This window comes from Lynx canadensis, chromosome E2 (assembly GCF_007474595.2).
Source record: "Lynx canadensis isolate LIC74 chromosome E2, mLynCan4.pri.v2, whole genome shotgun sequence".
NCBI lineage: Eukaryota > Metazoa > Chordata > Mammalia > Carnivora > Felidae > Lynx > Lynx canadensis.
Genome location: NC_044317.1, coordinates 41,699,158 through 41,725,896, shown reverse-complemented (window position 1 = coordinate 41,725,896; position 26,739 = coordinate 41,699,158). Strand labels below are relative to the sequence as shown.

Genomic DNA, 26,739 nt, shown 5'->3' with positions numbered 1-26,739 from the left:
GAAACAGGCTCCAGGCTCTGAGCCATCAGCCCAGAGCCTGACGCGGGGCTCGAACTCACGGACCGCGAGATCGTGACCTGGCTGAAGTCGGACGCTTAACCGACTGTGCCACCCAGGCGCCCCAGTGCCAGCTTCTTTGATTCAGCATGATTATTTTGAGATTCACCCATATTGTTGTGAAAATAGTAATCCATGCTTTTCATTGCTGAGTAGTGTTCCATGACATGAATGATAGATGTGTCACAGTTTGTTTCTCCATTCACCTGTGGAGGGATATTTGAGTTGTTTTAGGGTTTTATTATTGTAGAAATAAAGGTGCTGTGAACATTGGTGCACAAATCTTTGGTTTTCCACATATGCTTTCATTTTTCTCGGATAAATACCCAGGAGTAGAAGAGGTGGGTCATGTACTAGGTATATATTTATTAAGTAACTGTCACTGTATCTTCCAAAGTTTTTATATTTGTGTTCTGACCAGTATTATATGAGTTCCAGTTGTTTCACATCCTCACCAGCACTTACTTTGGTCAGTCGTGTGTGTGTGTGTGTGTGTGTGTGTGTGTGTGGTTTTATACATTTACTTGACATTGGTTCTAACTCGTATTGCCTGTTTACAGGATTTTGAAAGTGGCAAAAAGTACATAGATAACAATGTATAGAGCTTGTTTGTTTGGTGAATCTGCGTCCTCCTTATGCTTTCCGGATGGCCGTATACTCATCTGGAATGGGCCATTTCTTCTTATTCCTTGGCCCGGGCAGCTCTGTTGTGCCTGGAGTCCATGCGCACATTTGAAGTTCCCAACGCCCTCTTGGCAATTGTCTGGATCTTTCTGTCCAAGGGGGCATATCTCTTGAAGCTCACTCCACAGATGCACTGGTGAATGTTGGTGGGGTGATCTCCAGTCACTGCCTCCTGGATACAGAGTGGCCCTTCTCACCAGCCCCCTTTGTGGGACCCATTCTGCCAGGCGTGGGTTGGAAAGGAAGAACATGAGGGATTGTCTTGGCAAATCTTTTAAATTTTGGACATTCTAATGGGTGTGTAGTAGTATCCAATTGTGGTGGGGTTTTTTGTTTTTTTGTTTTTTGGGTTTTTTTTTTTTTATTTCTTTGATAATCAAGGCTGTTGAGCATCTTTTCATGTGCATTTGTCATTTGTATATCTTCTCTGGTGGAGCTTCTGTTCACCTCTTGTGCCCACTATTAAAAACTGGGTTGTTTGTGTTCCTCTTACTGTGTTTCAGGAGTTCTTTAAATTTTTTTTTATTAGTTTTCTTCATTTTTGAGAGGCAGAGAGAGACAGAGCACGTGTAGGGGAGGGGCAGAGAGAGAGGGAGACACAGAATCGGAAGTAGGCTCCAGGCTCTGAGCTGTCAGCACAGAGCCTGACGCAGGGCTCGAACTCACAAGCTGTGAGATCATGACCTGAGCCGAAGTCAGACGCTCAACCAACTGAGCCACCCAGGCGCCCCTCAAGAGTTCTTTATATATTTTGGATGCAAGTCCTTTACCAAATAAGAGGTTTGCAGATATTTTCTTCCCATACATGGCTTGTCTTTTCATTCTCTTAACAATGTCTTTCAAAGAGCACAAGGCTGGGGTGCCAGTTGGTTAAGTGTCTGACTCTTGATTTCGGCTCAGGTCAGGATCTCATGGTTTGTGAGATCGAGTCCCACATCGGGCTCTGCACCGACATCGGGGAGTCTGCTTGGGATTCTCTCTCTCCCTCTGCCTCTTCCCTGCTCTCTCACACTCCCTCTCCCTCTGTCTTTCTCTCTCTCAAAATAAATAAATAAACATTAAAAAAATAAAGAGTAGAAGTTCCTAAATTTTTATGAAGTTTGTCATATCAATTTTTTTCTGTTACAAATCATAATTTCAGTGTCATATCTAAGAAATCTTTGCCTACCTGAAGGCCACAAAGATTTTCTGCTATATTTTGTTCTAGAAGTTTTATAGTTTGGGCCTTTACCTTTAAGCCTATAATTCAATTTGAGTTTAGTTTTGAATATGGTGTAGAAGATACAGACTCAAGTTCATTTTTTTGCATGTGGATATCCAGTCGTTCCAGCATCATTTGATGAAAAGGCATTATTGTATTCGTTATCTACTATTGTGTAACAAATTACACCAAAACTCAGTGGCTTAAAGCATAAAACAATAGCGTTTTTAATTCCACATCTCATGATGTTCTTTTCTTTTTTAAATTAATTTCTCTTTTCTGTGTTTCATTTTGGATATTTTCTCTTGTTTTGCTTTCAACTTTACTAATCTTCTCTTCTGCAGTGGGTAATCTGCTGTCCATCTCACCCAGTGTAATTTTCAGCTTATGAAATTCAAGTCTTTTTTAATAATCTCCCGTGTTTCAGGGCACCTGGGTGGCTCAGTCGGTTAAGCGTCCCAACTTCAGCTGAGGTCGTAATCTCACAGTTTGTGAGTTTGAGCCCTGCATCTGGCTCTCTGCTGTCAGCACAGAGCCCACTTCAGGTTCCTCTGTTCCCCTCTCTCTGCCTCTCCCCTACTGGTTCTCTCTCTCTCAACAAAAATAAACTTAATAAAAGTAATCTCCCATGTTCCTACTTAGGTTTTTGAACACATGGAATCTAGTTCTAACAACTGTCTTTGTGTCCTTTTCTGCTAATTCTAACATATGTGTTCAGTTCTGAATGGGTTTCTATTCTTCTCATCATTTAGGGTCATGTTTTTCTGTCTCTTTGCATGCCTCGTTATCCTGGATTAGACACTGTTCTGAGTTTCGCCTTGTTGTGTGCTGGACACTTTTGTATTCCGACAAATCTTCTGGAATTTTGTTCTGGGATACAGTTAAGTTACTTGGAGACTGATTTGATCTTCTGGGTCTTGTTTTTATGATTCATTAGGTACAGCCTGAAGCAGTGCTCAGTCTAGGGCTAATTATTCCCTGAGGCAAGACCTTTCCAGGTACTGTACCCAGCGTCCTGTAGATTAATAATTCTTTCCCATCTGTCTGGTGGGAACAGGCACTGTCCCCAGCCATGCGTAAGCACCTGGCACTGATCCTCTAATCGTTGTGGATGGTTCTTCCCCCAGGCTTGGATAGTTTCCTCATATTCCCACACTGAGGAATATTTTGTGAACGCTCGGGGGGCTGTCTGCAGATTTCCGGAGCTCTCTGTTTAGCTCTGTCCTTTCCAATACTCTGTCCTGCGAATTCTGTCTGCTGTGCTGTTCCCGGATGCTCACCTCCGTCTCCACAACTCAAGAGGTCCGCCTGGCTGCAATTCAGTTCTACCTCCCTGTGCCGTGACCTGGAAATTCTCTCAGGAATTAAGCTGACATAACTGTAAATCTGTTGTTTTGTTTTGCTTTCTCAAGTGGGAGGGTAAATCCATTACTCTGTCTTTCCAGCATTGCAGTTCTGAATAATTTGCAAGTATTTTTAAAATGCCTTTTGAAATCTTTTTTATCTTATTCTATCTCCCTGTTTTGTTTTGTTTTGTTTCCATTCTGATCTTCCATTTTAATAGGAAACTGCCTGAGTATAGATTCTCTGGATTAGAGACCTGGACCCATCTCCTGTGAGCTAGGAAATCTTGGACAAGTCATTTATATTTTATGAGAAAATGGAGACGACAGTAATATCTGTTGGCGTGATAATGGAATGAGGTTGTCTGATGGCACATAACAGACGACAGGCACATGGTCCGTAAATACGCACTAAACGTAGAATAGGTCAACCTTCTTTCATTCTTACGTCCTGTCGTCAGCCTTCAGCTTGCAGGTTTGGGTGTCACCTTCTCACTGGGATGTTTTTGTCCCTAGGTCTGCCCTGGCTGCAGTCATCCTCACAACAAGCCTGACAGGCCGGACCGTTGCCATTCCTCAGCCTCGTCAGAGATCCCTGTCTGAGAGTGACGCGACCTCTGTGGACAAGGACAGTTTCATCGAGCCCTATGCCACCACCTCAGAGCTGAGGCTTCAGTAAGGACCATATTGCTGGCTCTCACTTTTCTCCGGGTGGAGGAGAAACAGCTCGCGTGTGCGTGTGGTTATGACTGGAGCTTAGTACTCAGGTTTTCGTCACCAGTGGCAGAGGGACACTGTCCTGGGACGTTGATTGCTTTCGAATCATATCAGAATTTTCTCTAGAGTGGCTCTTGTTCAGTTATGGCTTGTGAAAGCCCTGGTTGTTTTCATGGATGCACAGAGCCAGTGAATTCAGTGCTGCCTTTCGCCCTTCACGGACTCTCTCTGTGCCACAACCTAGATGGCGAGAGTTGTCACCCACCGCTTCTCATGTGTCTTCTCTCTGGGCGTTCACACTGATTTTACTTTCATTGGCACCTATGGACCCTCAAGCATCATTTTCTCTGGTGCTTGTACTGGATGAGAGCCAGCATAGGGCTGGGGGGTTTCCTCCTGAGGCAGAGAGCGTTGAGGACAGAGCTGAGGAAGGTACAAGGAGCGCCTGGGGATGGCTCAAGGGTTTGCGGGGGATGGTCGGTGTGGGGCTGGAATGAGCTTTCAAGACAGAGAAGAGGGAGCATAACACCTGTGAACAGCTAAAGGAAGATGTTTGTGGCTGGGGGCACTCGGGTAAAGTGGGGAGTCATTCAAGATGGCCTGGAGGGGTGGGCAGGGGCCAACCTGGTGATACATTAGGGGTCCTGTTCTGAGGTTTGGTGTCCCCCTCCCGCCACCGACCCAGGAGCCGCAGGAGGAAAGACACTGAGGGCTTTAAGGGCTTATGAGGTGGGGTTGGGGATACACGACCAGATTTGCCTTTTATCTGTCGTGTTTCTTCAGTTTTGTTTTTGGACGTTTTTCTGCGTACCAAATATCATATATTTTTGATGTAGTAAGATCTATCAGTCTTTGTAGTTTCTGGCGGTATTGTGAAATCTAGAAAGATCTTTCCTATTATATAAATGCTCACTTCCTTCCTTCCTTCCTTCTAGGACATGTTTATGTTTTTGGTTTTTACATTTTAATCTTGACTTCATTTTGAGATGTTTGAATGCAGCCTGTATTTCTCCTGGTAAGAATTAGCCAAATAAGAACTAAAGATGAGGAAATGATCCTAAGCTTCACTAGAAAGAATAAGCAGATAAGACCATCAGAGGAAATCCAGAAAGGAAGAATATGACTGTGGGGAAGGGCTAGATTAGCCACATCATACTTGATTTTTTTTAAGTTTATTTTTATTTATTTTGACAGGGAGATAGAGCGTGAGTGGGGGAGGGGCAGAGAGCGAGGGAGATCGAATCCCAAGCAGGCTCTGCCCTGTCAGCACAGAGGCCTCCTTGGGGCCCAAATTCACAAACCATGAGATCATGACCTGAGCCGAAGTCCAGAGTCGGATGTTTAACCGACCGAGCCACCCAGGTGCCCAACCACATCACATGCGTACTTGAATTAGTGAAAACAGGACTGGTTCCATGATGGAGAAGTGCACGTGGATGCCCTAGGGCGCCCTGGTGTTTGCCTGTGACTGTATCATAAAGGCAGCCCCACAGAGCAAGGGGAAGAAAAGGATTCGAAGGTATAGTGATTAGCAATGGTAGAAAAAAAAAATCAGCCTCGAGCCTTGCCTAGTTCACAACCCAAACAAATTCCTGTTAAATGAAAGGATTAATCTGTGCACACACATAAATAAGACCACGAAATCCTATGCCAATCTTGCCAAACCTTTCAGAAGGAGATGCCTGCCTACTATGCACTTCTAAACTAATAATTTAGAAGGTAAAAAAAAATGTTGTTTAATCATCTGTACGTTAAAAAAATTTACATAGCCTGGGGTGCCTGGGTGGCTCAGTCGGTTAAACGTCCGACTTCAGCTCAGGTCACGATCTCGCGGTCCGTGAGTTTGAGCCCCGCGTTGGGCTCTGGGCTGCTGGCTCAGAGCCTGGAGCCTGCTTCCGATTCTGTGTCTCCCTCTCTCTCTGCCCTTCCCCCGTTCATGCTCTGTCTCTCTCTGTCTCAAAAATAAATAAGCGTTATAAAAAAAAAAAATTAAAAAAAAAATTACATATGCACAATGGAATTAATAGAAAAAATATTTGCAGTAAATAAAAAGTCAGGATTTTATATTTATAGATTAAAAAATAATTTCAAATTGTAATGGACATACTAGAAGCAAAGTATATGAATATATATATAATATATATGCATAATTAAATAATTAATATAATTAAATGTATATTGATTAAATATACATTTAATTATATATAATTAAATATATTAATATACATTTAATTATGTATAATATAATTAATATAATTTATATATAATATAATTTAATTATATTAATTATATATATATTTAAACTAGAAGCAAAGTATATAAAACCAATATATGGAAATGTATTGTTTCAGTTAGAAATGCAGATTTATACAATGAGGTTTAACTTCTTTTGACCAGTTTTGGAAAATTGTTACTAATGTAGTCCCAGGTTGGGGAGTTGATTGGTGAAATGATTTTGTGCAGTAAGCTTGTAGACCCAGCAAATAATCATACCATTTGATTCAACAGTCTACCATACGGTTATTTGATTCATAAGACTAATGCTAAATACGGAAGAGATTATCGGCACATTGATGATCATTCCAGAATTATATATAACAGTGAAAATTGGTGGGTGGAGGGGTGGTGGTGGTGGTGCCTGACTGGATCAGTCAGTAGAGCATGCTGACTCCAGATCTTGGGGTCGTGAGTTCGAGCCCCACATTGGGTGTAGAGCTCACTAAAAAAACAAACAAACAAACCAACAGTGAAAATTGGGGGAAAAAACCCCTAAGTACAGGGAGTAGCTGACTAAACTGGTGTACCTACATGAGTCTTACCTTTTAACATTTTGACTTTAAAAACATGTTGCCAGTGAGGCAAGTCATATATGTATGCAGTGATAGGAGCTATAAAAACCTAGGTAGGAAACTAGAAATGCTACGAGTGTACAAAGAGATGGACTAGTGGATGACTTCCTCCTTTAGCTTCTGTATATTTTGTAATGTAGTTGTAATAATTTTTTTTTAATTTTTTTTTAACGTTTATTTATTTTTGAGACAGAGAGAGACAGAGCATGAACAGGGTAGGGTCAGAGAGAGAGGGAGATACAGAATTGAAACAGGCTCCACCCAAGGCTCTGAGCTGTCAGCTCAGAGCCCGACGCGGGGCTCGAACTCGCGGACCGCGAGATCGTGACCTGAGCTGAAGTCGGACACTTAACCGACTGAGCCGCCCAGGCGCCCCTGTAGTTGTAATAATTTTATGGCAGGGACTTGGAGGTAGGGCATCTAACACGTGTCTATATACCAATGTGAAACGTTAAGTGGCTTGCTTGCTTGTTTGTTTATTTCGCTCTCAACATTGTAATACAGACCAAATTGGCAGAATGAGACAAGAAGAACTTCTTTGCCGTCCTTTGAAATGCTGGGCTACGGGGAGGAGGATTCCGACACACACCTGTCGTCCAGCTGCATGGACTCGGCTGATGTCGGCACCCGCAGGGATGAGGGAGGTCTCGGGGAGGCTATGTATGCCGTGCCCCACAGAAATCAGGTATTTGTCACATTCCAGAATTTCTTCTGCACCTTGACGTTAACTTACCGTAAATTGTGTAGATTAGGAAGGATTTGCTTTTCTCTCTTTTGTATTGGCTTTTGTTTGGGGGCTATTTCTCTTAACGTGGGCAGTCTCATTTTTGATCTGGTTAGGCTACAATCTCCAACTCTTTCCTTTATCATCCAAAGACATGTCCTCCAGAGGCAAAAATAATCATCTTCACGTTCTTAATGTAGATTTCCATCCAGTGCTAGAAAGCAAAGCCTGCTCTTTTCCTTGCCCGCCCCCCTGCCCAAGCTACTTTTCCGATCACTTCTCTAGTGTCGCCACGCATGTTGCAGCCTTTCTTTAAATTCATGCGTGACAAGAGGAACATCGCCATTTGTCTCTGTAGTAGCCGGCATTCTCTGAGCGCTTACCATGTCTGAGTCTCTGTTCCAAGCTCTTGTGTGCACATATCCCCACTGCCTCAGTGAAGTAGATTGCATTTATGGCACCATCACACAGTGGGAACTGAGGCACAGAGGTTGAAGGGCCCCGTTCCTCCACCACTGCCCGAGCTGCTCTGGTTTCAACTCCAGAGTTTGGGGAACTGGATGGTGCCATTTCCTTCGTGGCAAAAGATAGCACTGTAATTTCTTTTTCTTTTCTCTTTTTCACTGTCACTATGACATGTGTTCAGAGTGACTGTATATACAGATTTGCAGCATCAGATTATGTTCATATTGATTATATTTCTATGGATTGTGCCCCACTGTACTGAATCACATGTTCAGTGGCCCTAGGGAGCTCATTTGGAGGAATCCTTATGTGGGCATTTCATGAACTAACTATCACTTGCTAACATAGGCAGACTGTAACATGCGGAGGGAGGTTTCTCTACAGCAAGGAGTCCCGGAGCAGGCAGCTGGCTGCTGAGCCCAGAGGAGATTCTGCTGCGGGGTTCCACAAGGCCCAGGGGAGGTCCCACTGCCCCTCAGTCTGCATGCTCTCAGGCCAGCATTTTGCACTGAGGTTACAGCTAGAGTTGTATCACTCAACTATTTGGGGAAGTGAAGCTTGCTACCCCGTTTCCCATAGAAAAGAGATTATAGCGACCCAGGCAACCTTCTGTGTCCTTAGCAAGACAGATGTTTTATTTTGTAGGCACATCTGTCATGGCTGCTTCAGGACCCATGGGCAATAGGGAAATAATTGTTTTAATTTAAAATTTGAAGACTAGAGCAAGTCAGCTAGCAATAATCAAGAGTTGGTGAGGATATAGAGGAACCATCTAGTTCTGACAGGTGTGTGAATTGATACCATGACTTCAGAAAGCTGTTTGACATTTCAGTTTATATTAAAGCTGAACAATGTGCATTTTCTATAGCTACCAGCAAGGAAAAAAATTGAAAAGTAGAAAGTAATATAACACATTAGTGTTCTCATTCTCCAGAATGATCAAGTAATGCCATCTTATCTTTTCTTGTTTCAATTTTTTTAAAAAGAAATGAAGTTACAGTTAGGGTTGAAATCTTCTTTGTCTCCCTCCCTGGAAGGCCATCTGCTCTTGGATTCGGAATACATTCTCAAAGTCTGTGCTTTTATTCTTTATTCTCCAAATAAGCGTCAGCACACAAATACAGTACAATTCTTTTCTTATAGCAAATAGGTCACCATACTAAACCAGTCATTCTGTCTCCCAAGCTTTTTTCACTCAGTGTTACAGTTTTGAGATAAATCCACCTTAATTTTATTATCTACATACCTACTGATGAACACTTGGGTTATTTCCTCGCACATTTGTTACATGCACCTATGTGTGCTGGGTCACACTAGATATTGTCAGATTGTTCTCCAAAGCAGTTGTTTTTTTTTTTTTTTGCTTTTGCCTTCCCACCAGCAGCATATGCATGCCCGTCACCATGTTTCTGTACGTCCCAGCCAACAGGAAAGCCTTCCCTACACAGCCCAGGAACCAGAGATGGAGTGTTAGGAACTGATCGCGATTGGAAAGGGTCATCATAGTCTGTACATTGTCCTGGCCGGTTGCAGATGGCAGCAATGAAAGGGCCCTTTAAGCTGGAAAGGGATCTCAATTTCCCACAGACTTACAATTAGGTAGGTGGGGGAGGGTTCAGGGGCTAGACAATAGGTGGAAAAAGACACGTTGACATTTTCTGAGCATTTAATGTATGCTAGGCAGCTTATATGTACCTTCTCATTTACTTCACACCCTTGGTGTTAAGTATGTGAAGAAACAGGGTAAGTGACTTGCCCAGAGTTACCCAACCAACCATCCAGTAACAGAGGCAGGATTCAGACCAGGGCGGCCAATTTTCTCTTTTAGAATTAAACTTTGTGTTTATTGTCCTGTGCCTGTTGAGAATATTTCTTAGACATAAAGCTTGCTTTGAAACTGGCCAACTATTCTTAATTTTATATGATTGAAGTATGTATCTTTGGGGAAAAAAGTGGGTGTGTGGAGCATGTAAGACTGCTACGTAACCACTAGATGGCACCAGCTATGAAGGAGATACTGCCTGTGGGGTACATTTAATATTTTTTAAAAAAGTAAAATTGCCTTCTCTGTATTTACATTCTGTAATCTGATGTAAAAATTTAGGATTTTATCCTTTTTTATGAATCATTCTTACTTTCTTTAAAGTAAACAGTTTTCAAAACTAGAAAGATAAGGAAACAGCAACCCAAATCAGGCAGTTTGGATTTAAATCTGTACCTCACGCCTCTCTCTGTGTTCCAGGGTAGTTTGGGCAAACATCTTCATGGGAAGTGTGCACCCGCCCAGAAATGGCCTAACATGGAAAGCAAGTCTTGTTTTCAGCAGTTTTCTTACTGGTGCCACCCAAAAGTAAGGCTGCAGGGGAAGTGGGGTGCGTGAATCTGTGGTCAGTTCATGCGATGCTAGCATCCAGTGGACAGAACAGTGCCATGGGCATTCAGAGACCTGAGTTCAAGTCCCCGCTTCTCTACTTCCCAGTTGTATGGCTTGGGTAAGTCAGATAACCTCTCTGCACCTCCGTTTCTTCATCCTATAAAGGACTGTGTTAGGGAGGACGCTGTCTTTGGGCAGGCCAGTAATTTAACATACAGTTACCAGGTGTGCAGTGAGTACCAGGCATTGTGCTAGGTGCTGGAGAAGCAGTGTAAGGCAGAGTCCACGGTCACACCATCACTAGTTAATCAATCACAGTTACGATAAGTGTTACAAAGGAAGGGTACAGGGGTATAAGACCATGTTGGGGGACCGCCAAGGGAAACAGCCAAGGGACGGGAAGGAGCTCCCCCCTGCTTGCTTCTCCCTTTGAGGTCACTTGATTCTTCTGCCTGACACCTTGGTAGGGTTGTTCTTTGTCTCCGCAGTTCAGTAACTTCACCAGAATTAATTGTGGTGTGTATTATTTTCTGTCCTTCTCTCGTAAACTTTAGTTTGTTATTTAATTCTTCAGACAGAGATTTTCCTCCCCCTTTTTTGTTTTCAGGGAACATTTCCTTCCCTATGTTAATGTTATCATCTATTTGTTTCATTCTCCTTTGGGAACACCAGTTATACATTTGTCGGCCATCTTTTGTTTGTCTTCCACGTCTGTTATGTTTTCTGTAGTCACTTGTCACTTTCTGTGATTTCCTCTGCATACTCTCCTCATCTCTCTTGTCAGCTCTTTGTTGTTGTGTGTTCTTGCTTCTAGAAGTACAGCTTTTACCTCCTCTGTTTTGAATTTATTTTTCCTTTTGGTTTTTAGTTCTCCAAATTTACTTTTCACATCTTTTGTTACCTTATCACTTCTCTTGATCTCATGTATCTCTTCTTTGGGTTCTTGATATCAGTGTGTGCTGTCCTTCATCTCTTGGAGAGAATAGAGGCTGGATTCTGGACAGTGGAGGCAGGCTCTCCACTGGTGTGTCCCTTTAGATTCTTCTCCCCTCACCTCTGCCCTATGGGAATGACTACTTCTCATGGGCCCATTTGCACCCTTGCTCTCATTGCAGCCATCAGAGCATCACTGTGGACCTTTGTGACTGTGATGCTTTGTGGTTTTACAAGGGTCTTCATGCCTGAAGCCTGAGGAGGTTTAGCAGCTTTTGGCATTTTCCTTCTGTTCCAGATTTCCTAGATTTGGTAGCTGTTTTCTGCCATTGACTAAGCTTTTTTTTTCTTTTCTTTTTTGTCCCCCCCCCCCCCATTCTTCTGATTGCTTTCAGTAGGTTTTAAGGGAGGAGAGTGTAGTCTAAATGCCTTGTTACCATTTCTGAGTAGAAATCATGGATAGGATGTTATTGAAGCTCTCCTGTCATCATTCTTGCTATAGTTGTGTTTGTGGATTTGCAGAGCATCTTGTCATAAAGTGCTGTATATTCACTCACTTGTTCATTTATTCATCCAACCACCCACCAACAAACTGATATTTGAGTGTCTGCCATGTGCTTGGATGGAAGCCCAGAGAGGAACCATTCATGCAGGGGTAAACCAGTTCTCTCTAGAAACTTGTGGAGGCCAGGGACTAGTGGACATTCTACTGCTGCTGCTGCTGTCAATGATGAGGAATGTCCCCCTTCTCTCTCCATAGTCTTCAGTTTCTTTACATTTTTCTTTTTGTTACATAGGTAATGCATGAATACATGTTTCTTACAAAAGCTGTGGATAGTGCACTAAAGTGGCAGCCTGCCCTGAGACCCTGCTCTTATTCCAACCCTCCTCTCCTCTCCAGCAGTAGCCCCTGTGGCCACTTTGAAATCTGTGTCATTCTTACAGCTGCAAAAATGGAATAGACAAACATAAGGTTTAAATAATAGACATTTAACTCTCTGACCTAACAAAGGCAAAGGGCAGGAGATTCTAATATTGCTTTACACACCTATAGAAAGCTGGTGCCTGAGATACCCTTGGCCTCCTTTTTGTGGTCACCAGTGGGTGTAGTGGGTCCTGGTCCCAAACCAGAAAGGAAGAAGTGGGGTAAGGGCCTTCTCATTATGTTGCTCTGTATTTATCAGGGAAGACATTTTTTTTCCAGAAATTTCCCAGCAGGAGTCTCATTGGTCACATGCCCATCCCTTGACGAGTTACTGGCTCAGGGGAAGAGGAACCCATGCATCGTACCCTAGAGCTGAGTCCATTTTTGCCAAACCAAATCAGGAATCTCTTAGCAAGGGAGAAAGGAGGGCGCTGATTACTGAGAGGCCAGTGCAGCAGTGCCTGCCTGCTGTGGCGAGACTCCTGTGGCCTCTGCATTTACCCACACATGCCCACGTGCAGACGGAGATACCCCCATTAGTTTATGTGCATGTGGATTAATGACTCTGCTCTACCAGTACAAGCTCCTCTGCATGAGCCTCATCCCCATCGGTAGCAGGAGAAGGCCGGGATAGCAAGTAAGGCACAAGTCTTCACTCCAGCCAACGTGCAGAAGTCACCAAGAGAGTGAGCCCTGCTGTCTTCCATTGTAGGGTCTCCTCCATGCAGCAGGTGAGGAGACATGGATTCCCAAGCCCTTCGTCCAGCATGTTGTTGGATCTCCAGAGGTCCTTCCACCTTGCAAAGCAGAATTGCCCCTTCCAGAGTTAGTTCTTGGTTCCCCGCATGTTCTTAGCACACCCTTGCCTTGACTTTCCTCCGAGGCGGGGCTTGCTGGACCCTCATGTTGCTCTACTTCTGATGAGTATATAATGCATCTCGGGTGGGCTTCTTCCCTTAGCATCACTGATGTGAGGAGAGGCATCTGGGAAGGTGGCCATGCCCCATGGGCTGGGCCCTGTGTCATCCAGGTTATCTCTGCTGGAGGCCAAGGAATAGTGGGGACCCCAACCCACTAGTAAGGTGTCACAGCCATCTCACTCTCAAAGCCACGGGAATCCACACTGCAGTTTCCTTGCTGTGTTGGCAGGTTTCCTCCTCTGAGTAACAGAAGGCTTCTGACATCACAATCGGTTGTGCATGTTTTTGAACCTTATCTGCATGAAATTCCAGAACATGTATTCTTTTGCATCCAACCACGTTGTTACTTATGTATAAGCTTAAAGCTCTATCGTCCTGATAAATTGAAAATTTGGTCACTATAAAGTGAACATTTTTATCTCTAAAAATGTGTTTTGCTTTAACATCTATTCTGACATTCTCCACGGTTTTTTTGATGTTTGCACGGTCCATTTTTTTCCATCCTTTCATTTCAACCTTTCCCTATCCTGAGATTTATCTGTGTCTTGTAAACAGCATATAGTTTTGTTTTTTTAATGTTTATTTATTTTTGAGAGAGAGAGGGAGAGAGACAGAGAGTAAGTGGGGGAGGGGCAAGAGAGAGAGGGAGACACAGAATCTGAAGCAGGCTCCAGGCTCTGAGCTGTCAGCACAGAGCCCGATGTGGGGCTCAAACTCATGAACCATGAGATTATGACCTGAGCCAAAGTCGGACACTTAACCAACCAAACCACCCAGGCGCCCCTTAAACAGCATATAGTTTTTTAAAACAAGTTTACTGAGATATAATTCACATACCACCCTATTCCTCCATTTATACACTGCAGCATATACAGTTTTTGTTAAGCAGGTTTGCCCGATTTTTTCTTTGCCTTTTTACCGAAGCATTTAGTCCTTTTATATTTAAGGTATATATGGATATATTTGAATTTAACTTTGCCATCTTTATTTTTTCCATTTGTCCCTTTCTTCTTTTTTTTTTTTTTGTCTTCTCTTCTTTGAATTGATGATTTTTTTCAGTTCAGTTTCCTTCCCTCTACTAGCTTGCAAATTATACTTTTCCCCCCTAATGATTACCCCAGTAATTATAGCTTGTACACTTTCCTCTCTAAAATCTGGGGTGCCGGGCCACCCAGGAAGAGAACGAAGGAGGCTGGTATGTGTGCTGCAGGCAAATGAGGAAAGGCTGTTCCCGGCATCACTGAGGTCTGTGCTCCCACTGGGCTGGCCTGCCTCTTCCTTCCCTTTCTTCAATACCCAAACAAGTTTTGTTTTAATTACCAAGGAATTTAAGAAATTACTCAGGGGCACCTGAGTGGCTCAGTCGGTTAAGCGTCCGACTTCGGCTCAGGTCACGATCTCACGGTTCGTGGGTTCGAGCCCCGCATCGGGCTCTGTGCTGACAGCTCAGAGCCTGGAGCCTGTGTCAGATTCTGTGTCTCCCTCTCTCTCTGTACCCCCCCACTCGCACTCTGTCTCCCTCTGTCTCAAAAATAAATAAACATTAAAAAAAATTAAAAAGAAATTATTTAAATTCATACTTTTAAATTAGAGTGGCTTTTAGGATATTGTCACAAATTCTTTAGGCCTATATATCAATGTATGAAATACTCACAGAGGTACATAGGCCATAAACGTGCAGCCCGGTGAATCTTTACACAGCAGCTACCACCCAGATTAAAAAGAAAAGAACGACATTACTAGGACCCCAGGAGTTGCCCTTCGTGACTGAGAAGAGGCCACTGCTTCAACACTGCCTTGACTCCAAGAGCTGATTAGCTCCTAGAAAATCACCTTCAATTATTTTTGCCTACTCTGAAAATGATGGATTTCGTCATTGCCCTATGTATTGTTTAGAACATTTGAGAGTCTTCTGTTGTTGTGCGTGGCGGTAGCTGGCTCACTCTCATCGCTTTGTGACGCCCCGTGGTGCACCGCTAACATTCAGTGACTCGCTTATTTTGCTGTGGCTCTTAGGAGCAGCGCTGCGGTAAAGAGTCATACGTATACGTACGTATTTCCAGTGGGCCTGTGCTGCTCACAGATGCTCATGTTCTGCATGGGTATAATCTAGGGCACACGTGGGGCAGCCTTAGCACTCGGAGACTAGTAGAGAGGCTGACATATGAAACCCCTTAGCACTTTCCCATCTCCCTGATAATAGTCAGCTAATAAATCTTTTTTTTAAATTTTTTTAAAATGTTTTATTTATTTTTGAAAGAGAGAGACAGAACATGAATGGGCGAGGGACAGAGAGAGAGGGAGACACAGAATCCAAAGTAGGCTCCAGGCTCTGAGCTGTCAGCACAGAGCCCGACGTGGGGCCCGAACTCACGGACCGTGAGATCATGACCTGAGCCGAAGCCGGACGGTCAACTGACTGAGCCACCCAGGCGCCCCACCTAACAAATCTTTGACAGGGTAAACAACGCCGTCGGTTCCCAAGAGATAAAACCCAAGAAGTCCTTTCTTTTTTCTTTCTTCGAAAGCTAAGTAGAGTGGGATACCTGTCTGCATCCTGAGCTGGGTCACCTTAGAGCCCTGCTCCCAGAGCCTGGTGGGCTGAACAGCCTTAGCTCCTGGCTCTGAAATGCCCCTTCTCGTGGACATCTCGCCCGTCAATGCTGCCACTTCTCTGTCAGCCTTGGGGACGGCCCTCCTGTGGTCTGCAGCACAGCAAAGCCCAGCTGACCACATGAGCACGATTCCACCGAAGAATCAGGATAGCAGAAGGGACCCCAGCCCAGAGGGCGCCCGTCGTAGTTTGCTGTAGAAGACCTGGTCACCGCCCTTCCCCCTGAGCAGCCTCTGCTGCCAGTGGACTGTCTCATGCTCATCACGAGGTGATCCCGGTGGGACTGTCTCACGCTCATCACGAGGTGGTCCCCCTCCTGTCCCACGCGTCTGTGAGGGTCAGCTCCGCAGCCCTGCCACCACTTATGATACCTACATAGGACGCCCTCACGGACAGTGGGGGGGGAGGCTTCCCTTCTCTCAGGAAGCAGCATTTACAGTGGACTCAGAGCCAGCAGGTGTAGCGGACCTCTATCCCAAACGGTGGCCTGGATGAGGATTCTCGTCATCAGGGTTGGCAGCGCTCGGCCCACGTACAGATGAATAACACACCATCAGCACCCGGGTAGGGTGGTACTGGGTGCTGTGCCGGGCAAGCCGGGTGCAACCCCCCCTTCCTGGGTTGGCCCCTGGCAGGAGTGAGGAAGATGGGCACCCGGGCAGCGTGAGTGGGATGCGAAGCTCTCCGTGGCCGGAGCATCATTTGGGTGGCATTGCCTTCGCTACCATGCTTTTCCCGGGGGACCTGACGTTCCATCCAGTCCTGCCCGGTGTCGTCCTTTTGTCTCAGAGTGGGAAGTGGCAGCAGAGGAGGTGTGGAATAAGACGCTTGTGTTTGTTAGGAGGAAGTTTGGTACAGATGGCACTCACCACACGTTCTTTTTGTCTTTTGTAACAAAAAGGTTCCGTTGTCACATACGGTGGACAGTGAAGATGAGGAAAATATTTCTGAGCAAGATGAGTTTCCAGGCTCACCTCTTACACCACGGCGTACACAAGAAATAGGTAAAAAAACAAAAACAAAAACAAAAAAAACCATTTTGTGGCAATAAATATTGGTTAATGTTTCGAATCTAGAGCCATTGCACCCCTATACCATGCTTCTGTGATTCTAAGTAGGAATGTTCAGAGTTTTGTTTTCACTGGAGATGCGTTATTCCTTGGCCGGTGGCCTGGGTGTTAGGTTGTCTTGAACGTACAAGGTGCTCACTTTGGAGTCCGTTCTGTCCTGTCAGTTCTGTTCGCCGTGAGCGGACAGACGCGGGGGGGAGGAGAAGGTTGAGAAGGGCGCTGAGGGGGGCTGCAGAGGCAGCACAGTGCTGGAGAGCAGTCACCACTGCAGCTCGAGAAGGTGGCAGGCACAATAGGCTTTGTTAGGCCGGACTCCAAAGGACAAGGTGGGATTTTGTCCCATGCCCCAGTCTAGGCTGCCCCAGGACATCTGATGGAAAGTTTAGTTACAAATAGTGGGTCAATATTGTTCAAGTGCTGGTAATTGTAATGAACCAGGAAATAGATTTACAGTCCTTTGTGTATCTTTAAGCACTTTTGTCTGTCTTTCTGAATTCTATTAGTTCTAATTTATTTTCATCCAGTTATTTCTGCTCTGTAAATTGACTGTAGAAGCTAAGAACAACCGACTTTTCACTACAACAAAGGGTGCGGACACCCTAGGGCATAAGATTACCTTCCTCAGGAAGTACCTTAATCACAAATGTGTATTTGTAAATTAAAAGTGATTACTGGGCAAGATTTGCTTTCCTCTGTATCACCGAGGCAGTTTGCTTCAAAGAGCAACTATTTGACCGGTCAGATGCTACTTGCAAGCAGAGGGGAGTCAAGCCTCAGCACCTTTGGGTGGCACATGTAGAGAGAAGAGGGGATGGGGCGGTGTTGGAAAGGTAGGGGCGGCTCAGAGTCACTCCGAGGAGTTTGGCCTCGGTTCTGCAACCATGTGAGCCAAGGGGGTGCTCCGGAATTAACAGGATAAGGAGAGAAGCAGGTGGGTCAGGCCCCCTGCCTTGCGGGGGTGGGGGGGGGTGGGGGGGGCACTTGTTCATCTCATCGGTAGAAGCCAGGCTCCTGTGATCATGCTCTGGTGAGTTGTCAGATGTCTTTACCTGCTTTTAAAACGTTTTCCTCTCCCTCTCTCTTCTTTTAATCAGATGGCAAACCTTCGGTTCTGAATTTAACGGTAAGATTCATTTCTTTTTTTTTTTTTTTTAATTCTTAATGTTTATTTGTTATTGAGAGAGAGAGAGAGAGAGACAGAGCATGAGCATGGGAGGGGCAGAGAGACAGGAGAAGACACAGAAGGATTCATTTTTTAAAAACCAGTTTTCTCAACAAATAGAATTTCCACCATAATTTTAAACAACTTTTGTGATTTGTAGGGGGGATAGCTTCCCTTACGAGTCCTTTCCCATTAAATGTTTTTTTTTTAAATACTTTTGAAACCTGAAGAAACTCCTATTTTCCATAGTTTAAAAATGAATGTAACATTTTGAGAGGTTAGGAATGAATAGATGATAACAAATTTGCAAGCATGGAAATAGGGTTTTGTTTTTTCTTTTTTACAAACATGGAAATAGTTTTAACTTAGGTTTAAATCCTCCGATGCAGGGGCGCCTGGGTGGCGCAGTCGGTTAAGCGTCCGACTTCAGCCAGGTCACGATCTCGCGGTCCGTGAGTTCGAGCCCCGCATCAGGCTCTGGGCTGATGGCTCAGAGCCTGGAGCCTGTTTCCGATTCTGTGTCTCCCTCTCTCTCTGCCCCTCCCCCGTTCATGCTCTGTCTCTCTCTGTCCCAAAAATAAAATAAAAAAAAAAAAAAATCCTCCGATGCCATAGGAATGTAAAAACTAAAGATTTCTCAGTAGAGTTCATTTCATAACCTTATCTACTTTATCGGCAGAAATTAGAAACTTAATATCAGATCGATGTGTATTGGAAAAATGAGCAAAAGGTCAAAGCCTTCCCTTTCCTCTAAATTTTGGTCAAAAAAGAAGATCCTACGCTTTTCTCAGCACTTTGGAAATGCGCTTCTCTGCAGCCAGTGGGGTCTTTTTGCTTTTCCCAAGGAAGAAGAACCCAGTTAGAGTTCCCTCTAACTGGTCGGCACCCGCAGCCCCATCTCGTGTTTCCAAACTTGAACTGACGGCCTGTCCCTCGTGAGACCTACATGTGAAAACATGGTGGCTGAACTCACGGGGGAGAGTCGGGAAGAAAGCCCGAACAGGACCTCCTTTACTGCCTCCTAGGAGGCACCAGGAGGGGAAGACCCTTAAGGTTTAAGATGCAGCTAAAAGAAACAATGGATATTAGAGTTTCTAAAGCTGCAGCAGGCTACAAAGTGCCTGCTCCAGAAGCCAAAGTGCAGGGAAAGAAGCGTATTTAATTATGTGATAGACAAAAACCCAGCTGCTCATGCCAGTCTGTTTTTAGGAGATGCTAAGTACTCTTAATTCAGTACTGTGTTTCCTTCCCTAGGGTGAAAAACCACCATTATGTGAAAAGCCTCCACCGTCCCCAGGTATTTGCCTTTTAAATTTAATTATGGTGAACACCTTATTATTGTAGAGGTTACCCAGAATTATCTTGTCTAAAATAAAAGTCACTTCTTTCCCCCATACAAGCTGTTGCTTCTGTCCCATTACTGTGTTTGGGAAGAGTAGGCACCTGTTGATCTTCCACCTGTGCCCTAAAAGAGAGGGTCCAAGTGTTCAGACGTTGAATGGTGGGTGGATGTCGCCTGGGGATGTGCTCAGGCACTGGGAGGCCAGTGTTTGCAAATCAGGGCCACTTTGTGTCCCCGCCGCCTCCCAGGGCAAGGCACAGGCCGGGAAGCCGCCACCTTTTCTAGCTGACCTCTCCTGGCATGTTTTCAGCTGTAGTCTCCATCTGCCATCCAGTCTCCTATGTTTTATTTCTGAGATGCCTCCGAGTTGCCCTCTTGTTTTCAGTGCACCTGCAGAGTTACTCATTTCTTAGACTTCCCTTTCATGTTCTAGCGACTGGATATGCATGTATCAGGGGTCAGGGAGGCTATCTGGAGCCACCAGTCCTTCCGCTAGCCCTTGCCTGCCCCCTGGGGTGTGTGCCAAGCCACAGTCTGGAGCCACCGGCCCTCCCACTCTTGTCGCCCCACCTCCAACTCCGCTTCTGTCTCTAGCCTCTCTCCATTCAGAGGCATGCCCTGGGCCAGGGAGCACATTGCAGTCCTTAACCTCCTGTGACCTCCGTGAGCATCTCTCTGCACGGAACGTCGCTCTGTGTTCTCCCCCAATCTCTCTTGCTACTCCTTCTTAAAATCCTTCGTGACCTCTGGCTTCTCCTCTCCCTGGTGCCCATAGGCTGGTGGCTCCTCCGTCTCTCCAGCTGAGTCCGCCTTCAGAGTGGGGCTGTGTCCTAAACTGAGCTTGACTTACCCGATGCATCTGTGTCCCTTGTCGGGCTGAGTGTCTTTCAAGCCGCAGGTCTTGGTAGCCCTCCTTGATTTGCCCTCACTGCCCACCCCTGGTCAGCTCTGGGCCTGTCCCTCTCTCGTATGTCCCTTCCTCTCTGCCCTCGCTCTGGGGCCCTCTGGCCTCCCTGCCTCTGGACTGGACCTCATTCCTGTTCACTTTCTTCACTGCTGGCCCCAGAGGCTCATGTGAGAATAGAGCCTCTTCCTTTTCACACCTCTGCCTAAAAACCTTTTCTGGCTCCTGGCAGCCTGCAGGACAGAACCCCTACTTTACACATTATGATATGCAAGGGCCCCCCTCGGCTCCTGCCTCTCTCCCTGTGGCTTACTGTGGCCTCAACAGACCACCCACTCTTTCTTGTGTAGGCCGTTCTCTTTGCAGGGACTGAAGAACACAGCGTGAGGCTGGACGTGAAGAAGTGACTCACATGGTTTTGGAGATAAAGTCTCTTATAATTTTGATGCAAAATTGTAAAAATCAATATTTAAAAAAACTTTTTCCCTGTACCTTTCCAGATATAACCGGTAGAGCACGGCAGAGATGTTTAGAAATAACCAAAGAGAAGTTCCAGGAAATAAAAGAAGAAAACTTGCATCTAAGCAATGCAAATCAAACCCTTACTCTTGAACTTAACATAGTAAAACAAGCATTGAAAGAACTACAGTTAAAACTGAAAAGAACAGAAAAAGAAAATCGAAAGTTGAAAGAGGCTAAGAAAGCATCCTCTCAGGAAGGTGGGGGTACACTGTTCTTTTATTAAAGGAACAAACAAGAATTCACTTATTTTCTCATTTATTTGAAAGTTACTATTTTCTGTTGTAATATTTGCTGATGTTAATGTTTTTATTGTATTATAATATTTAAGGTTCTGTTTTTTTAAGTTTGTTTATTTTGAAAGAGAGAAGAGAGAAACAGCACGTGAGCTGCGGAGGGGCAGACAGAGAGAGAATCCCGAGCAGGCTCTGCAACTGTCATCACAGAGCCCAATGCAGGGCTCGAACTCACAACTGTGAGATCATGATCTGAGGCAAGATCAAGAGATGGACTGAGCCAGGGGCACCTGGGTGGTTCAGTTGGTTAAGCGTCCAATTTTGGCTCAAGTCATGATCTCACAGTTCAAGAGTTCGAGCCCCGCATCAGGCTCTGTGCTGACAGCTCAGATTCTGTCACAGATCCTGTGTCTCCCTCTCTCTTTGCCCCTCCCCTGCTTGTGCTCTCTCTCTCTTTCTCTCAAAAATAAATAAACGTTAAAAAAAACAGATTTGGGGCGCCTGGGTGGCTCAGTCGGTTAAGCAGCCGACTTCAGCTCAGGTCATGATCTCGCGGTCCGTGGGTTTGAGCCCCGCGTCGGGCTCTGTGCTGACAGCTCAGAGCCTAGAGCCTGTTTCAGATTCTGTGTCTCCCTCTCTCTGACCCTCCCCTGTTCATGCTCTGTCTCACCCTGTCTCAAAAATAAATAAAATGTTAAAAAAAAAACAACAAAAAAAAACGGATTTGGACTGAACCACCCAGGCATTCCCTGAGGCATATATTTATTTCTACAGCTTTGTATTATTTGTGCTGTTACTTTGTGAAATCTATTTTCTTTTCTTTTCTTTTTGTTTTTTTTCTTTTTGTTTTGTTTTTTGAGAGAGAGAGAGAGAGAGCAAGAGAGCGTGAGCAGGAGACAGGGGCAAAGAGGGAGGGAGAGAATCTTCAGGGCTTGATCTCATGACTGTCATATCATGTCCCGAGTGAAAATTAAAAGTTGAATTCTCAACCAGCTAAGCCGCCCAAGCACCCCTGGAATCTCTTTTCTGTTATGCTTTCTAAAAGGATATTGCTATTCTATGGGAAGGTTATTAGTTCTAATAAATTTTACATTTATTTTATGTATATCATTTGAAACAATGACTTTTGCTTTCTACAGTTTTCATTTTACTTTAATTGTACATGCATAAACTTCCAAAACACCGTTGACTCTTCAGTGTTAAAAAAACTTTGTAACTTTTATTCATTAATACCTATATATCTGTCCTCCACTGCCTCTTGTGAGCCTAAAGAGAAAAAAGAGCAGATAATTATAATTTATATAAAATCTTGATCAATTTGATGTAAGTTCTAATATTAAATTCTTTTTTTTCCCCCATAGTCGCTGCACCTGAACTACTTTGTCTAAGGAAACAGGCTCAAGAATTAGTGGATGAAAATGATGGGTTGAAAATGACTGTCCATCGTTTGAATGTAGAACTGAGTAGATATCAGACAAAATTCAGGCATTTATCCAAGGAAGAGGTAATGTTTTCAATTTTAAAATATCAGTTTTCTGATTTTTTATTTTTCAGCCTTTGCTGTTGAATTGCTTTCCATTCTTGAAGGGTTCATTTTTTTTTTTTTTTAATGTTTATTTATTCTTGAGACAGAGACAGAGCGTGAACAGGGGAGGGGCAGAGAAAGAGAGAGACACACACACAGAATCTGAAACAGGCTTCAGGCTCTGAGCTGTCAGCACAGAGCCTGATGCGGGGCTCGAACCCATGAACTGTAAGATCACGACCTGAGCCAAAGTCGGACGCTTAACCGACTAAGCCACCCAGGTGCCCCGAAGGGTTCATATTTATTATTATTTGGTATAAAATGGCACATCCAAAGCACAGTCTTTCGGAGGACCTTTCTATGTCCTCCCTTCTGCCCTTCCTTCCCCTCCCCCTTTCTCAAAACAAAAAGCCATAAAGGTTCTTTGTAAAGAAAATTTGGGGACAATACAAAAGTAAATAAAGGAGTAAAAGTCCTTGTCTTTGGCTCCATACCTCGAGGGTATAGCTGTTGTCTCTTGGTGTACAAACTTTGGAAAGAAAGCAGACTAGTTTTCACAGGTCCCCCAAATCACCTGGCTCTCATAGCCAATGGGACTTGGGCTCATGATTCCCACAGGACTAGCAAGCAAAGCAGCAGTTCTGAAATAGGGATGGTGCACACAGGTGCGGCTACTCACTGGGCTCAGCACAGGGGGAGCAGGCAAAACACCCACCTCCCACTTTTCCCTGGAAGGGGTTTGACCTCCTACTTTCCCAGCTGCTGCCTGAGGTCTGGCTTCCAATCAGCCTGCATCTGGGTGCTAAATACAGCCTTGCCTTTTGGGAAATTAATGAGTCTTGGTATGCCCTCAACTACTGGGAGCCACTAAGAACAAAGACAGTGGCTTGGACAATCACAGAGTTTTGAGAGGCAACCAGGAGCTCAGGCCAGGCTGATTGATGAGGCTCGTCTCTTATACCGGACCGGTCTGTCAAAACTGGGAGAGGTAGGCTGTTTTTCCTAATGTACAGAAACCAACACAGAGAGTCCAGGAAGATGCAGGAAAAAGGGAGTATGTTCCAAACAAAAAGATCAGATACTGATTTTAATGAAGTACAGGTAAGTGATTTACTCAATAGAGAGTTCAAAATAACAGTGATAAAGATGCTCACTGAGGTCCAGAGAGCATGAACAAAGTGAGCATTTCAACGAAGAAATAGAAAAAAATGTAAAAGTACCAGACAGAAAGCATAGAGCTGAAGACTACAATAACTGAACCAAAAAATTCAATAGAGGGGTTCAGCAACAAACTAGAGCAAGTGGAAGAAAGAATCAGTGAAGCTGAAGACATGGCAGTATAATTCATCCTATCAGAGAAGCAAAAAGAAAATGAAAAAGAATGATGGGACGCTATCAAGTGGATTACAGGCGTCCCAGAAGGAGGAGAGAGAGAAAGGGACAGAAAGCTTATTTAAATAATGGCTGAAAACTTCCCTAACCTGGGGAGAGAAACAGACCTCCAGATCTAGGAAGTTCAAAGAGTTCCAAATAAGAAGAACCCAAAGACACCCACTCAAAACACATTATAATTAATCTGTCAAAAGTTAAAGATAAGGAAAGAATCTTAAAAACAGCAGAGAGAAAAATAACTTATGACACACAAGGGAACTCCCATAAGAATATCAGCAGATTTTTCAGCAGAAACTTTGCAGGCCAGGAGGGTGTAGCACAGTGTATTCAAAAACAAAACAAAAACTGCCAACCAAGAATACTCTACCTGACAAAGCTGGACAAAGAGTTTTCCAGACAAGCATAAGCTTAAGGAGTTCGTCACCACTAAACTGGCCTTAAACATACTTTTCTAAGCTGAAATAAAGAGGCAACTTAGTAATAAGAAAACACATAAAAGAACTAATAATTGAATTCAGTAAATTTGCAAAATCAATACAAAAATATACAAAAATCAGTTGTGTTTCTAGACACTAACCACAAAGTATTGGGAAGAGGAATTAAGGGGAAAAAATCCCATTTATAATAGCATCAAAAAGAACAAAATGCTTTGGAATAAATTTACAAAGGAGGTGAAAGATAAAACCCAAAACCATAAAACATACAGATGAAAGAAATTAAAGTCACAAATAAATGGAAAGATTTTCTGTGCTTATAGATTGAAAGAATTAATAGTTAAAATGTCCATACTAGCCAAAGTGATCTACAGATTCAGTGCAGTACCTTTCAAAATTCTGATGGCATTTTTCACAGAAATAGATGGCATTATTTCACAGAAATAAAATGTGTGGAATCACAAAAGACCCTCAATAGCCAAAGCAGTCTTGAGAAAGAAGAACAAAATCTGGAGACATCACACCTCCTGATTTTAAGCTACTACAAAGCCATAATAATCAAAACAGTATGGTATTGGCATAGAAACAAACACACAGACTAATGGAACAGAACTGAGGGCCTAGAAATAAACCCATGTATATATGCTCAGTTTATTTTTGACAAAGGAGCCAAGAATATACTATGAGGAAAGGACATTCTCTTCGATAAATGATTGGAAAAACCAGATGTCCACATCCAAAAAAATGAAACTGGGCCCCTAGCTTACACCACACCCCAAAATCAACTCAAAATAAATTAAGGACTTGAGCATAAGACCTGAAATCATAAAACTCCTTGACATCAGTCTTGGTGATGGTTTTCTGGATTTGACGCCCAAAACAAAAATAAACCAGTGAGGCTACATCAAACTTGTCAGCAAAGGAAACCATCAACAAAATGAAAAGGCAGCCTATGGAACGAGAAAATATTTGCAAACCACATATCCAATAAAGGATTAATGCCCCCCAAATACAAGGAATTCCTACAGCTCAACAGCACAAAAGTAAATAATTTAAAAACGAGCAAAGGACCTCAATAGCCATTTTTCCAAAGAAGAGCTGCAAGTGACCCACAGTGCTCAGCATCACTCACCAGCAGTGAAATGCAAAGTAAAGTCCTAATGAGCTGTCATCTCACCTGTTAGCATGTCTATTATTAAAAAGACGAGACAGCAAGTGTGAGGTGTGGAGAAAAGGGAACCCTCATGCACTGTCACAAGTTAATTTGTGCAGCCGCTGTGGAGGGCAGTATGGAAGTTCCTCAAGAAACTAAAAATAGAGCCCCTATATGATTCAGCAGTTCCACTTCTGGGTATATGTCCAAAGGCAACAAGGTCACTGTCTTGAAGAGATGTCTGTGCTTTGATGTTCGTTGAAGCATTGTTCACAACAGCCAAGATATGGACACAGCCTATGTTTCTCCACGGATGAATGGATAAAGAAAATGTAATGTATATGCAAAAATGTGTGTTTATGTGAGAGAGAGAGAGAAAGAGAGAGATCTATGTATCTCACTCTTGATTTGGGCTCAGGTCATGATTCCTGGGTCATGGGATGGAACCCTGTGCTAGCTCCACCCTGTGCATGAGGCCTGCTTGGGATTCTCTCTCTCCCCCTCTCTCTCCCTCTGCCCCCCTCCCTCACTCATGCTCGCTCGCTCGCTCTCTCTCTCAAAATACAATACAATATCATAGTGGAATATTAGTCAGCATTACAAGAGAAGGTAGTGCTGCTCTTTGCAACAACATAGATGAACATGGAGAGCATTCTGCTAAGTGAATTAAGACAGACAAATACTGCATAGTATGACTTCTGTGTGGAATCTTAAAAAAAAAAAAAAAGCAGGTCAAACTTACAGAAACAGTAGAGTGGTGGTTGCCATGGGCTGGGGGCTGGAGGAAATGGGAGAGGCTGGGGTATAATCTTTCAGTTACAAGACGAGTAAGATCTAAGGATTAATGGATAACATGATGATTATAGTTGATAACGCTGTGTTGTATAATTGAAATTTGTTAAGAGAATAGAACTAGTGTTTTCCTTTAAAAAAAAAAAGTAAATACGTGAGGTGATGGGTGTGTAATTAGCTTGGTGATGGGAATGCTTTCACAATGGAGGCATACAGAAAGAAGAAAGCAGACTCGTTTTTTCTTTAAAAGAGGGATTACAGAATTTGATAAACTCACTGAGCAGAGCACTGTGTCAGATGCCGTGAGGAGCAAAAAGGAGCCAGAAGGTCAGGTCATTGCCCTTAGAGAATAGTGCACGTGAGGGGTGTGCGGGGGCGGGTTGGGGGTTCTGACATGTCAGGAT

At 43.9% G+C, this 26,739-nt stretch overlaps 1 protein-coding gene and 1 long non-coding RNA gene across 4 annotated transcripts in view; one reads left to right on the top strand and one right to left on the bottom strand.

Moving 5' to 3' along the window:
• CEP89 (centrosomal protein 89) overlaps positions 1-26,739 on the top strand; it is a 73,407-nt gene that overhangs the window by 5,371 nt on the left and 41,297 nt on the right. For all 3 annotated transcript variants that reach the window (XM_030297632.2, XM_030297634.1, XM_030297635.1), the window contains exons 3-9: positions 3,802-3,960; positions 7,356-7,536; positions 16,708-16,810; positions 17,971-17,999; positions 19,293-19,335; positions 20,785-21,003; positions 22,401-22,543. In XM_030297632.2, coding sequence (XP_030153492.1) covers positions 3,802-3,960; positions 7,356-7,536; positions 16,708-16,810; positions 17,971-17,999; positions 19,293-19,335; positions 20,785-21,003; positions 22,401-22,543 — 877 coding nt within the window. The remainder of the gene's footprint in view (positions 1-3,801; positions 3,961-7,355; positions 7,537-16,707; positions 16,811-17,970; positions 18,000-19,292; positions 19,336-20,784; positions 21,004-22,400; positions 22,544-26,739) is intronic.
• On the bottom strand, positions 16,164-25,709 carry LOC115502362. Its single transcript, XR_003965063.1, has 2 exons — positions 25,568-25,709; positions 16,164-17,246 (listed from the first exon to the last, which is right to left on the bottom strand). It is a non-coding gene; the product is annotated as an uncharacterized LOC115502362 (long non-coding RNA).